Here is a 14,791-nt window from a genome sequence, read left to right on the forward strand (position 1 = left end):
TTTTTAACTTACTAGTTTTTTTTGCATTTCTAATAATTTATCTAGGGCAAGAAATGTTTTAAATCAGTATATGCTACCTATGACAACCAAAATGCATATTGATAATAGATATTTCTATTAAAATATATTATCATCAATACATATTTGATACATTGTTCATTGTCAAATTTTTAGATACAGAGTTTGTGAGACATACTTTACTATGCTTTATGAAGTATGTGCTATGTTCAGTAAGAAATGTATTTCTAGACATATCTAAGTTTAATTTTACTTATTTTTTTCTTTATTTTTGTCAGTTATAGACCCCATGAACCCAGATGAAATTAAATACTATATATTTCCGGGACAAGCAATCATCAATACTTTGTAGTTTAAACTTCATTCTTTAAAAATTAAGAGCACCCAAGTCAAATAATAGCCGGATGTTCTTGTAACCCAGCAGATAAATTGATTCTTAAAAATTATTTTTCTCTCATTACAAGTGATTTTTCTTTTTCAAAACAACTTTTAGAAAGTGACGGTTCAAATTTCAAACTTAATTTTGAACAAAGCTCAAACTGCTCTGCACTGTCCTTGCATGACCTCTGATGGCGAAAGTGTAAACCGACACTACAAACACTAGTAGAAATAACGCTTCAAACCCCATTAGCCTTGTTCTTGAAGAAACTTTCTTTTCATAATTATTTACCATGAGAATGTAATGGTGCTGGTTATTCAACAATAATACAGAAAAATGTTGGGCAATTTCACTTAATTTAATACACAAAAAAGCCCTTTTATTAACAATGTGTAAATCTCTAAATATATGTATGCGCTTTCTGCAGCAGAATGAGTATTTTAATGACATAGTAACTTACCATGATCACTAATTAGCTCTCAAATGTACAATGAAGTTTGAAAAAGTTGAAACAATTTATAAAATCATCACTGTCTCTATATCTGAATATTGAAGCATAATTATATATTAATACCTGATTACTTCTGTTTACTTATTATTTCAACTTAATCAACAGTTAATCAATATACTGTCTTGGCCTGATGGCCAACTTGTGTTGCATGCCATAGGTCTCCTGAGAAACCTTAGTGAAATCCCTGAAATAAAAAGGAAAATGTTTTTTCCATGGTCTTCCATCCACTGTGGATGAAGGTGGCCCCTCGGACTTAGACTACTGCATAACCAATAGTAGGTTGCACATCTGTAGCAATTCAGTGGGCATTTCACATTTCTTTGTCAGAAACGTTCCAGGGAATGAAACAAGAGGCTCACATCTTGGCCCGCGGTGAGGCACTCTGCAGTTGCTCCTGCAGGAAGCTGGTTAAAGTCTAGAAGGACTAGTTAGAAACAGTGACTTCAGTAAGACGTGGATGAGGAGATCTGAAGTGATGCACAAGTAGTATCTGATACAGCAGAACCTTTGGACTACTTAGATTCACCCTTTCTTGTCACTAACTCCAGTCTGTCTCTGAGTCTCCTTCAAGGTGCTGGCTAGCCGCAACCTCTGCAAGAGGTTTATGGAACTAGCTGCAGCCCTGCTGCTATAGCTGGTCCCAAAGCCTTATTGATAGTCACCATCTTTCTCCTGCACTATCCCTTCTAAATTTCTCTCACCCTTAGCCAGCATCTCAGTTGATCTATGATTGCTTACTTGAGAGTGATGCAGACCTGCTTCCTTTAGGTTTCACCACTCTCTTCTGGCACAAAACACCAGGAGATGCACCAAACAAGTTCATGGATATTCCCCCAGCCTTCATTATACGAGGTCTGAACAAAATGCAACCAGCCATGTAATATGGAAAATAGAGACATTTGTTGGGAACCACCCTGCCTGGTTTCAGGAGCTGTAAACCCCCATGGCTAAGGTTGAGTGAGTGACCTTCAGACCATAAGCCACTAAGGAGACAAACCTTGTCTCCCTGGCAGGAGTGCTGCTTCTACTCCTTTGTTTTCATAACTGGCCCCCAATGCTTGATCAGTTAGCCAATGATGGGTAAGATTCCCCAAGGGGGGAACCACCTAAGACAAGCATGATCACATGGAGGCCTCAGGGAAGGACCTGGGGGGCTATGGAGAAAAGGGGTGATGGACCCTCACCCCTCGGCTTTGATGAAGCCTGAGTCCTCAGTCTGTCTGTGAGAAGTCTCTGAGAATTCCTTGGCTACCTGCCTCCTCTGCCTGACTTAAGCCTGAAAACAATGACTGAGGGTGGTGCAGCCCTGTGCTGCGAATGGAGGGCTCCCCAGGTGATTAGGCCTGAGAAAGGATATCTAAAATTCTGTGAAGCCTGCTTTACTAAGAATGCTCTTAGTTAAATGATAAAGGCCCAGGCAGAAAATGAGTTTGTTTTCCTAAAGTTTTATAGCCTTTTAGCTGATAGACCCTGAATTAGAAGAAGCCCTAATAGTTCTTTGTATGCTATCTACTGTTTACTGCCTGACAATGATTAGTAAGTTGTTCCTGAACTCCTACACACACACACAAAAACAATAAAAGCTTGTCTAGGCAAGGGTCAGGGTGCTCCCCCCTTGAGGGAGTAGCCATACTGTCCCTTTTCTTCCACAGGACTCGGTAGTGTGTATGAATTTGTTTCATGTCTCAACCATCATGCTGCGGGCACTGTGAGCTGGTGCACGAGTCAGACATTTATTGAATAAGACAGAAGATACAAGAAACATTGTACATAAGACAATGATGCCTCAGTCCCCTTCAAAGTGAGCACCTTGGAACTTCACACAGTTCTTCCAGTCACCTTCAGCTGCCCCATTGTATTTTCCTGAATCTCATTGATGGTCTGAAATCTCTTCCTTTTCAAAGGTGATTTTAGTTTTGGGAAAAGCCAACAGTCACAGGGCACCAAATCTGGATTGTAGGAGGTGCTGAGTCACCTGGATTATTTGATGTTTCACAAAAAACTCTGCACAAGACATGATGCATGAGCAGATGCATTGTCATGATGAAGCTGCCAATCACCAGTTACCCATAGCTGCAGCCTTCTGAATCATCCAAATAGTTTCTACAAAGAAATGTTCAAGCTTAACACAAAATCTGATGCAGATTCGTTGCTCTACTTGCTCAGGCATTTTGAATGGGGTGGCTACACAGCACACATGCTCACTCAATGGTGTATACCACCCTTACTGACTAGTACAGTGAAGTCGTCATTGTTCACACATTTGCATTCCAGTCCACTCCCCTTGACTGCCAGATACATTGATGTTCTGCAAACCATTCTCATTATATTAGCAATGGCCAGACTTTTTCCAGTTACCTGTATAGCAGCTACCCAGACTCTTTATGGTAATAAGGATAGATTAATCATGAAAATATATTCATATATTATTCCCATTTGCTTGATATTCCAGTAATGAGAAGCCTAATCACTGGAATGAGGAGCCCCAAATGACCAGGTGATAGTTGTATTCTGTGGAACTATTTTACTTTGTACTCTGGTGGAGGTGTTCTCCCTCCTTGGACCCATAACCTCCAATCCAGCAGAGTTTAAGCTTTCAGGAACAGAAAGCGTAAACTTTGAAAATGGGCTACTAGGAGTAATGATGAAAGGAGATGATTGTACTTCCACGGCTTGGTTCCTAAAGGGACATAGCACCATATGTCAGCCATTGATAGAGCATATATTTCATTTTTCTCCAACCTGGAACTTTAGCTGAGATGCCAACAGGCCATTGCACCATTGTATTAAGTCATCAGCTTCTGGGTGATAAGATATACTGTAATCCCAGGGGCTCCTCCGGTCATGAACACATTGGTGCACCACCTTTACCATAAATTAATCCCTTGAGCAAAGGCAATGTGTGGGGAAAGCCATGCCAATGGATACGGCATTTCGTAAGCCCTCAGTTAGTGGTGCTGATGTATAATCAAATTGGCTGTGAACTGCTTCTGGACCACACAGGGCATTCTGAGAAGACTTATGAAATTTGTATAAATATTGTCCACCCTGAGGTTGAAGAGGGGAATCATTTATTCATCAGCTTCAACCCCCTTTGTTTAATAATGGGCCCACAAAGGTTAGACCCCATACTTCCACTTTGTAAGTGTTGAGTGCTGAGTGGATTCCCTAAAGCACAGGTTGCAAACACAAAGCCCAAGAGCAGAATCTGGCCCTCCACCTTGTTTTATCTGGCCCAGCACCTTGTTTCCACCCAGCAACAGCACTGAGTTCTTGCTTAACTGTTAAGGAGTAGTTACATTTATACTGTCCTAATATTACATTTGGCCCTTGGAAGGCCACCACGAGGCTGATGGGGCCCCTGATGAAAATGCGTTTGACACCCCTGCCCTAAAGGATCAGAGAAGTCTTAGGGATCAGAAAGTAAGAGGTGTCCATCACAGGCTCACAGTTGACTTACATCTGTGTGAAGCCAGTCAAAGCCTAAGTGGACACAGTTCTAAGGAGTTATGGCTGGAGGAAAAGATGAGACCAAGAAGATCTGAGGCTATTGCATAATATAAATTAATGTGAACGAGGCATGATTTGCAAGCTCACTAGTAGGGATGGGTGGGAGAGCAAGGTAATGGGGCCACAGAATTGGCACCTATCATTATCTGGTACCTGCACCAAACAAAATACAAATGGAATTGAAATGATTTGTACATTGCAACAATTAAACGAAATAATGCAGGTGAAGCTCCTATCAACTTAAGCGTGCAATAAATAGTAGCTTCAAAAAATCTGTATTATTCAAATCTGTGTCATACGGCACAGCTCCTGCCATGTATACATGTGTATCACAATAAACACATGCTGAATTAAAAATTGAGGCTGAAGATGATGAGGTCCATAAGCTACATCTGCCAGGTGCAACTCTTTCAACTGTCGTGGATTTTACTTTCACTACCCTAAATGGTGTCCTCTGAAATCCCAAACTGTTTCCCACCCCCCCACAGAAAGAGCAACAATAAAATAAAATTTCAAGAAAGTAATTATAAGATGTCGCTATAGAATGAGAGGAAAGGAGGAAGTGTAGTAGGTTGTAGTGTATATGGTGTTTTCAATTTTCTGCCCACTAGATGGTAGAACAGAACCCCTATTCTGACTAGTTCTTTCTCACAGGTGTAGTCTCTCTTACAACACCCACACAGGACTTCACAGGTAGAAGAAATCCAAATACATGTTTTCAAAGCTTGCGTTTGAAATTCAGAGAGTTGAAACAATAAGGGTGGGAAAGATTAGAAAGAAGCGCGAAAGAAGATTAGTGAGAAGGGCGGAAATACAAGAACTAGAGGAGCTAAACTACCTTTCCCAGAAAGCCATGGGCTACGCCTACAACACCCATCATGCACGGTTCTGCTCTCTGGACCGGTCGCTGTTTCCAGGTTTCCACGAAGTGCAGAGGAAGCTTCGGGGTTTCTATTGGTGCAGCAGCAACGGTTCCTACCACTAACTAAAGTATCCCTAAAGGGGGTTATTTCAACTTTCACTCTTTAAGGCAAAAAGACTCTTAACAGCAGTCCAGGAGGGCCCACGAACCACGTGATTGGAACTGGTCAGGTGACCCCCGAGCCTAGCCGCTAAAGTCTGTTACCCTGACAACTGCTGGGGGCGCCTCCCCCCCCCCCCCCCCCGCCAGCCGATCTTCTGGCAAAGCGGGGAATTCGGAGGTGAAGGTAGGTGAGGCGTGTACACTTCTTCCCACTCGGTTCTCCGTGGTTGAGAGTGCCCGCTGAGCTTTAGTTTCAGGTCACTCACCACCTCCGCCCGGACTAGGATTGAGAGTCTTTGTTTTCCCGCCAGCTCGAACCTTCACTTCCTTGAGCTGGGACCCTGCCTTTGGGTGTCATCCGCCTCTGACCAAGAATTTGGGTCCAGGACCTTAACCGCACATATCTTGTACTGATCAGAAATGCTGATGAGGGTGAGGAGGTGTTACTTCCCGGATAGGGCGAAGTGTTGCTCAGGTCTCCACGTCCCCTCCCTCCCTTTTCCCCCACCTCGGAGAGAGGAAGCTGCGCTGTGAGGCAGACCTGAAGTTGAGTTTGGTGGCAGTGCAGAGAGCTTTTCCTTGCAAGTCAGATTGAGTCCTTTTTGTTGACTTTCCCTCGCTCCAAAAGAAACATAATGGATTCTAATTGATTTGTGTACTCCATTAATTTTATTTTAGGTAGATTTTAGAGTCTTAATTCCTTTAGAGTCTTAATTTTTGAGTCTTAATTCCTTTTGAGTTCACTTGTCTGTGTTTGGAAACATTTCCATTTCTGAAAAGTTTGTTTTGCAAAGCTATTACTATGAATTGATAAATAACTAGTTGAATGAAAAGGGAGCTCAAACTGTCCGGTGCTTTGCAGAACAAAAACAGTCTTTTGGACTTGCTAATTTGTAATTTTTTAAAGATTTTCTTTATTTATGTATCTTTAGAGGGGAAGGAAAGAGGGAGAGAAACATCAATGTATGGTTGCCTTTTGTTGGTCCCCTGCTGGGAGTTGGCCTGCAGGGAACTGGCCTGCAACCCAGGCATGTGCTCTGACTGGGAATCAAACCGAGATCCTCTGTTTCTCAGGCCCTCGCTCAATCCACTGAGCTACACCAGCCAGGGCTTGGATTTGCTAATTTGTAATTTTTAAAAGATTGCTTGAGAGGACCTGGTTTGTTTAAGGGATGTTAAATTGTAACCCCCACCCCGCAACACACACACACACAAATATGTGTAGTGTGGAGGCCACCCTTTAACAATTGGATGTTAACAATAAAAATGTATTTCTGGATCCTAAGTACAAGGCAAACTGCTTTTAAAGGCTGCTTTTCCAAATCAGTTTTATTTTTATGAACGAATTGGGAATCTCTTGTCCAGCTTTCTGGTCCACAAGTGTGCGTATATAGTAAATCCTAAGAGAAATGTCTGAGGCTTAAGTCTGGTGGTTTTAATGATGTGACATGTCTTTTCTCAAAAGATGTTTATTACTTCTTGTTATTTAGTGTTTCCAATGTTGTAAATACTGTAGAACATTTACTTTGGGAAGTGAAAATTATTGATTATGGCTCACTATACCAAAGAAGAACTGGATAAAGAGTTTGAACAGTTCATGAAAGAGGTAAGTTTGTATTTTTTTTTTAGATTTTATTTATTTATCTTTAGAGGGGAAAGGAAGGAGAGAGGGAGAGACATATCAATATCAATGTATGGTTGCCTCTGGTGTGTCCCTTGCTGGGAACTGGCCTGCAACCCAGGCATGTGCCCTGACTGGGAATCGAACCACGATTGTGTGGTTCAAAGGCCCACGCTCAATCCACTGAGCTATACCAGCCAGGGCATAAGTTTGTATTTTTAAAAGTGATATTATAAATTTGTCTGATGAGAAACTGGTCCTTCAATTTTCTCTTTCACCTCTAAGACGCCAGCAGCTCCGCTCCACTGCTGCATCAGTGCCCGGGTACTGCCTCAGCGTCACGTCCCCACTCTGTGTTCTGCGTAACTGTCACATAACTCACACTCTCTTCCTCCTTTATGGACAGCATACTCTATTGGCTTCCTGTCATATGGAATAAAAGTCCAGACTCCTCCTTCCCATGGTTTACGACGCCCTGGATGATTTTGTTCATGCCTACCTCACTTCCTCATTACCCACTGGAAAATCTCACCTTAAATATCACTACCTCCCCAGACATGCCAAGCTCAGTTCACATTGGGAGCTTTGTACTAGCTGTTCCCCTATTCTTCACCTGGCTAGTGAAAATCTCACCTTAAATGTCAGTACCTCAGAGAGGGATTTTTGTTTATCCAGTAAAAGAGTACCACCAAGTCACTTGTTAATATACCATGTACTTAATTTTCTATGTAACTCTTAACATTCATTATTTTACTTGTATAGGTCTGTGACGTGATGGTTATTGTTCATTGCTATACCTGTAGAACCTAACAGGTGCTTAATGAGTGTTTGCTGAATGTACAAATTAAAGGGTTACAACACATCCTATGTATTTATATACATGGAGAGACAGACCTTGTAGAGCAATCAGAAGAGTGACATTTAAACTATTATGCTAACATTCTTGTTCCTAAAGGGAGCTTGATGCATGATGTAGAAAGAATCTCACTTTCATTGTCTAATAGGCAAAATGACGCCTACGCTGTAGGATTGTTGTGAGGATTTAGAAAAGCATCTGCCAGCTTCCAGGGTGCAGTAGATGCTCAGGGTATGACTCTCACCTCCCATTTAGAAAAATGTATATCAAATACGGGCATGTTTTGAAGATTAAATTTACAGGAAGTATTTTCATTGTAAAAAATAAAAAGCAGTACAGGTAATTTTTTCCTTCGACCCCGCATCACCTCTGCAGCGCTCTCCTTCTCCTTCTATCCTTTCTCTGTCCCTTCTTCCCTCTCTGTCTTTCATTCAGCCTCAACTGACAAAAGCTCGTATGTCACCTTAGAGAGTTGGGTATGATAGTGTCTCATTAGTACTCATGAAAAACACAGTTTTAGAGTCATGCTAAAATTTTGATAAATTATTCAAATAGTTTATTCAGAGATATATGGTTTACTTACATATAGTCTTAAGGAGATCGGTGATAACAGGTTTTTATATACAGTTCTATTGAGATCTCACATACTTTACAATTCACCTACGTAAAGCACACGATTCAGTGGTTTTTAGTGTATTCACAGAGTTACGCATCCATCACCACTGTCACTTTTACACTGTTTCATTACCCCCTAAAAAAACCCCTTAGCAGTTACCCCCTCTCCCAGCCTTAGGCACCTTTAATCTACTTGCTGTCTCTGAAGATGTGCCTATTATAAACATTTCATAGAAATGGAATCATACATATGTGCTCTTTTGTGTTTGGCTTTTTCCACTTGACATAATGTTTTGAGGTAGGTTCATGTTGTATCATGTTTCAGTACTTCATTCCTTTTTATAACTGAATAATATTCCATTGTATGAATTCATTACATTTGTTTACCCACTTAATCAGTTGATAGACATATGAGTTCTGTTCCACTTTTTGGCAATTAGGATTAATTCTGGTATGAACAGTCACACACATGTCTTTGTGTAGATGTATGTTTTCATTTTTCTCGTGTATATATGTAGTATGGAAATGCTGGGTCATGTGGTAACTCTGTTTAACCTTTTGAGGAACCTCCAGACTGTTTTCTAAGTGGCTGTGCATTTTACATTCCCATCAGCAGTGTATGAGTGTATTAGGGTTACAATTTCTTCATGTCCTTGCCGGCACTGTTATTATTTGGGGACCAGCTGTCTTCTTTTTTTGTTTGTTTGTTTTCAATGATAGTAATCTGGAACACTGCAGTAGTGTCAAAAGTGGTAATATACCTACTATGTGTTAAATAGTAAGATGAGAGTTCTCCATTTTTTTCCCCTGATTTTTGCCACAGCCCTGCAAGGTCAGTGCTACTGTGGCTATTTTTAACAGGTGAATAGAGTAAAAAGAGAGGTAATTTCACTAAACAACAGAGCTGGCATATTTTGAAGTTGAAATTTGAACTCAGATTTGTGAGGCACCCAAACCTATACTCTCTCCACACTTTTATGTGACCATGGGGTTTAGGAAGAGGAGGCAGAGTCTGGGGCAGATTCTCAGAACTTGGTTCATGGTGAGGTGTGGGGAGGAGAGAGAATTGGATCATTGCAAGGTGATAGTAAGTTTGGAGACTGAATGGAAGGTGATGTGCTAAAATTCGGGTGGGATAAAGAATATTTTCTCCCCTTTTCTCTTTCTGCCTGCTTCTCAGGGAGGACAATGGGTTCCTTTTGAACATCTTACAAACGACAGTCTCACAAATCATTGAGGTGAAGTTGCATGGCTGGCAGGTGGAAGTATGTGTTGTCATCTTGGAAGTTTTAAAAGGTCACTCTGGTAGCAATGTCCCTGTTGGGGGGACTACACAGTGTCCTGGAATGCAGACAAGGCCTCAGTCCCGGAGATCGCAATTTGAGCCCAGCTCTGTAGCACTAACAGTAGCAACTTGGGCAAGTGGTTTCACCTCTTTGAGCTGTTTCCCCGTCTGTCAACTCTCCTTGATCACTTAAAGGATGCAGTAACCTGAGAATAGTTCCCGAAATAGAGCAGGTGTGGGGAAATGTTGGTTGCTTCTCCAGAAAGCCTGTGTAGAATGAGGATCAAAAGGACAAAGAGCTGAGGTGTATGGAAGTTGAGTGTCAAAGAAATAGACAAAATTGCCGAGAGCTGATGAAATAGATGAGTGGGGAAGGTCACCAAGCTTTTGCCACCTGACCACCAAGTTTTTCACTGAACTTAGAGGAAGTGGTGCTGTGACATCAAAGGTAGAGAGTTTTAAGAAGTTGAAGAGTTGGTCACCAGTATCAAGTTATATGATGTGATCAGGGAAGATGCCTGACAGTGGTCCTTTATCAGTGGCAGTTAGGAGGCCTTTGGTGCCTTGGAGGGGAACTGTTTTGGATGAGAACCAGATTTTAAGGGATTGAGCTGTGAACTCAAAAAGTTGATATATAGCCCTGGTTGGTGACTTGGTTGGGTGAAGTGTCATCTGGTGTACCAAAGGGCTGCAGGTTTGATCCTGGGTCAGGGTATATATAGGAGGCAACGGATCGATGTTTCTCTCTCACATCCAAGTTTCTCTCTCTCTCTTTCTCTTAAAGTCAATACATATATCCTTAGGTAAGGATTTTTTAAAAAGTTGGTATATTAAGGAAAAATGATACTTTGAGTAAGAGGGGGATAGGAATATGGACCTTTTTCTGTTTAGTTTCCTTTGTTGTTGTTGTTTTTAAGTAGGGTAGATTGAATCTTCTTTCTTCTAGTCTACAGTTGGGCCAGGTGCTACTTCAGGTCCTGGGGCTGCAGTGAGGAGCAGGGGCATAATCCTAAAGGGTGGAGAGGAGGGACTGAAGAGCAGAGACAAAGTGGGATGGCCAAGGAAGTAAGAACCTGGAGAGACGGGAAGTAACCCCTCTACAGGTTCTCCTTGAAGTAGAAGAAAAGAATTTCTCTTCTGAGAAAGAAAAGCAGTATCTTAAAAGGTGAGTTTAGTGAAGGGGAAGGAGGATGGCTTTTGACTGAAGGTCTTTTGTTTCCTCAATGGAGAGACAGGCCAAGTTAGTGGCTAAGAGTGAGGGGTAGGTTGGGGTTACAGTAGGGAATTTAGGATTGTAGTAAAATTTGGACCGGAAGAGTTGAAAAGGACAAATAAATATTTATTTATTAAGTTTATAAATTATTGTGACAAAATGCTAATTCATCTGGTAAACACCCAAAACTCAATTCTTCTCAGTCTTAGAATTCTTTATTCTTCTCTAGTGATGCTAGGTGATTTTGCTTAATCCTTGTTTATTCTTAGACCCTTGAGAATGTCTAGGAGAGGATTGTATTTTTCATTTTTTCCTTTCCTGATTAAGTTTCTTGATCAAATTTTCTTTATTTCTTTGTTGTTTATGTTTTCTTTGATTAGTTTACTTGTTTAATTCTGTGTGTAAAATTGGTGTTCAGAGATACATGCTTGATTTTTAAGTTATTTTGGTCACATGTCTAGAAATGGGAATTCATGCATTATTGCTGAGAATATTGCTTATGTGTGTGATAGCTTAACTGTGAGATAACAAAGAAGCATTTTAGTGGTGACTCTGAAATTCTCAAATTTAAAATTCAGCAGCTTATATCTTCTTTAGCTTTCAGATGATTCTTTTGAAAATTCAAACAAAATACCTGGACAACTTAAAAGAGAAGTGGAAAAGAAAGATACACTTCCATGGTGGATGACAGCAGATGATTTCGAAGATGGTGGTAAATATTGCTGATTTTTAATTTCAAATTATTTGACCACAAGGGGTCAGTCAAGACTTTAATTGTGGATTGGTTACTGTAGTAAAATACGTAAAGAAAATAATACTAATGGTGAATTTTTGAGGTTTAAATTGATTTTCATCTTCACTGTATTATATATTATATAATTGAGAATATATGTGCATTACTAAGTTATTTTACATTTAGGTAATTTATATTTACTCAAATTAAGATGATGAATAATGGTATAGGTATATTTATACATTATCATGTTAAATGGTAAGTTGATTTAACGTGACTTAATAAAATATTCTGCCAACACCTTAATGCCATCTTATGGGACAGATTTTAACAAAATCTATAGAGTTTGGTATCACAGTCTCTTAATAACACTAGTAAAAGAACTAATTTATTGCCTTTTTAAAAAGATTTTATTTATTTCTAGGGAGAAAGGAAGGGAGGGAGAAAGAGAGGGAAAGAAACATCAATGTGTGGTTACCTTTCATGTGCCCCCTACTGGGGACCTGGCTCATAAACCAGGCATGTGCCCTGACTGAGAATCAAACCAGCAACCTTTCAGTTCATAGGCCAGCACTCAATCCACTGAGCCACACCAGCCAGGGCTAATTTATTATCTTAATGGTAGAGAATTTACTCTTAATCTTTTCTGACACATTTGAATACCTATCTCTGAACTATTCCTCATTGCATCACTATAAGGGGAAAATTACTTTGTGGAGTATGTTGTTCAGTATACTGCATGTGATAAGCACACTATCTGTGAGGAAGCTCAAGGCTGCTTCTGTGAAATACCTGTGTTCATTCACACTGTTTGTGGATCCTTAAGCACCATTTTACATACTGATAAGATCTGATAAATCTCTAGAGGAAAAATTTACATATGGCTTTTGTTTTTTCATATAAAATTGAGCTTGACTTCCCTACTATGACAGTTAAGGCTCATAATCTGATGGGAAACCTCCTTCCTAGCCCACTCCAGCCACACTCAGTTATTCCGTGTCTCCTGGAAACCCCGTTGACTCCATGCCTATGTATGTTAGCTTATGCTTCTTGCCACCAGAATGCCTTTCCTCTCATCCTTCTTGTCCAGAAAAGTCTGGTAGTTTTGCGCCCCTGCCCCAACTCTTCTAGCTCCCTTACCACCCGTTATTTTCTCCTTTGTTTCCAAGTCAGAACACCACAATAGCGTTTATACATTGTGTTGATAGTTGTGACCTATAGGGCTACTCTGGAGGCTGGGAGCTTTGTGAGGGCAGAAAACACTTATTTTTTGTGTGTCCCCTGATCCTCAGTAGTAAAGAATAAATCTGTTTAACAAATGAATGTAACAGTGAATTTGATAGTCACTTCTCTGTTCTCAGTAGTGTGCGATAAAGAATTGCCTTATTGAAAAAGTCAGTGCAGTTTTCATAAATCCCCAAATCATGCAACATTGCTAAAGTTAGCATGTGATGAATTCTTTTTTAGAATTTTTCTCCACGTTGCTGGTTGAAAAGGATATTATATGATGAAGTACTATAGGAATTGTTGACAAAGATTTAAGACTTAAATAGTATTAAAGTCTTTTCTAGAAAATAATCAGATGGAATGCTGTGTACACCCACCACAAAGGAAAAGAATAGGTCCTAGACCAACACATGAATGTAATCTGAGTAAAGGTATTAATAATCTTTAAAGGAATTTACCAATCAGAAGTAGATTTGATTAGTAAAGAAGGCAAGGGAGGATACTTAAGAAACAAACTTTGACAACGTTTGTTTAAGGGAAAGCAAGAGCATTTCTCCACCCAAGGGAGTAACCTGGTCCCTGTTTCAATCACAAACTTTTATGGAGTTTGTGCGGGGTTCTGAGTGCTAGGTAGCTCTAGTACTAGCTGATTCCTGCCATCCGGAATGTCAGAGCTGCTGAGGCAGACGTGGACGCCCTCTAGAGGAAAGGAACACATTACCCGTCTGAGACAGATGCCATTAAACATCTACACTGAGCAACTCCAGCCTTCTAATTTTGCTTTTTCTCTTTCAGTTACCATAAGGGTAAAATCTTCTGCTTAGAGGGTGAAACTGTCTAATCCTCCTATACTCTTCAGTACGGATAACTAAATTGAATCGTGTTTTCAGTTATAGTAGTCTCTCGTGAGCACAGTTAGTGTGGGTCACATCCCTGCGTCCAGCTTTGGAGCCGATGCGAGACCCTGGACAGACACCACCACTGCACCCAACCTGGGCAGGCACTGTTCTTCTGAAATGTCTACAGATACACCTTGATTTTCTGCAGCCATGAAAGTTATTTGACTATAAAACTGTTATTCACACAAAGCCATAAAATAAATAGATTCTGAACCCTTTCTAAGAGGACACTAATTAGGAAACTATAGTCAGAATTTTTGACTTCTTAATAAAGCTTCCTTCTAAATAAAAGTGACATCATTCTAATCTTCATATTCTTATCACATAATATATCTTTTTACTTTTTCTGTATTTCAGTTTTTACAATAAGTATGTACTCTTGGTATAAAGAAATTTTCATTGAATAACTTTTTCACTGTTTTCTAGTGCTTTTGGAATAAAGAGCAAACCCTACCCCCGGCCTGTGAGGACGAGCACGGTGTAGCAACTCCTGCTCCAGGCTTATTTGTACCAGGACTTTACCCTCACTTTCCAGACCCACCCGAGGTGGCCCTTTTGTACCTCAGGTGTGGCCTGTCCTACCCACGGTTGGCCCTTTGTAGCTCTTCTTCCCTTTGTTTGGAATTGCCTCCTTTTCCAGTTCAACTAGTTATTTACTACTCTTGCTTTATATAAGACAGAAGATACTCATTAAAGTGGCTTGGTATCCTGTATAAAGTACTGTCCTTCAAAATAATCTTTAAAAATCATGTCTCTTATCACCCCATTATGCAGAATTTTAAAGTATTCTTCATAAGATACACTGCAAATAGAATTATAATTTTTCTTTTGTGGATTTTAGATCTGATGGATTTTTATTCCGTAGATTAGATTTATTTGATAGCAGTGGTCCACAAAATT

The 14,791-nt window shown here is 40.2% G+C and overlaps 1 protein-coding gene across 2 annotated transcripts in view; it reads left to right on the forward strand.

The window, feature by feature from the left end:
* Positions 1–5,354: 5,354 nt before the first annotated feature.
* Positions 5,355–14,791, forward strand: part of CEP162 (centrosomal protein 162) — a 73,464-nt gene continuing 64,027 nt past the window's right edge. The window contains exons 1-3 of one of the 2 annotated variants that reach the window (XM_037039380.1): positions 5,355–5,626; positions 6,933–7,048; positions 11,630–11,744. In XM_037039380.1, the coding sequence (XP_036895275.1) occupies positions 6,992–7,048; positions 11,630–11,744 (172 nt within the window). In that variant the 5' untranslated portion in view covers positions 5,355–5,626; positions 6,933–6,991. Of the gene's footprint in view, positions 5,627–5,761; positions 5,875–6,932; positions 7,049–11,629; positions 11,745–14,791 lie in introns of those variants that run through there. The other variant, XM_037039382.1, reaches the window with a different exon arrangement.

Source organism: Sturnira hondurensis, unplaced genomic scaffold, assembly GCF_014824575.4.
Source record: "Sturnira hondurensis isolate 20B ecotype Veracruz unplaced genomic scaffold, ASM1482457v3 Scaffold0025370, whole genome shotgun sequence".
NCBI classification, from domain to species: Eukaryota; Metazoa; Chordata; class Mammalia; order Chiroptera; family Phyllostomidae; genus Sturnira; species Sturnira hondurensis.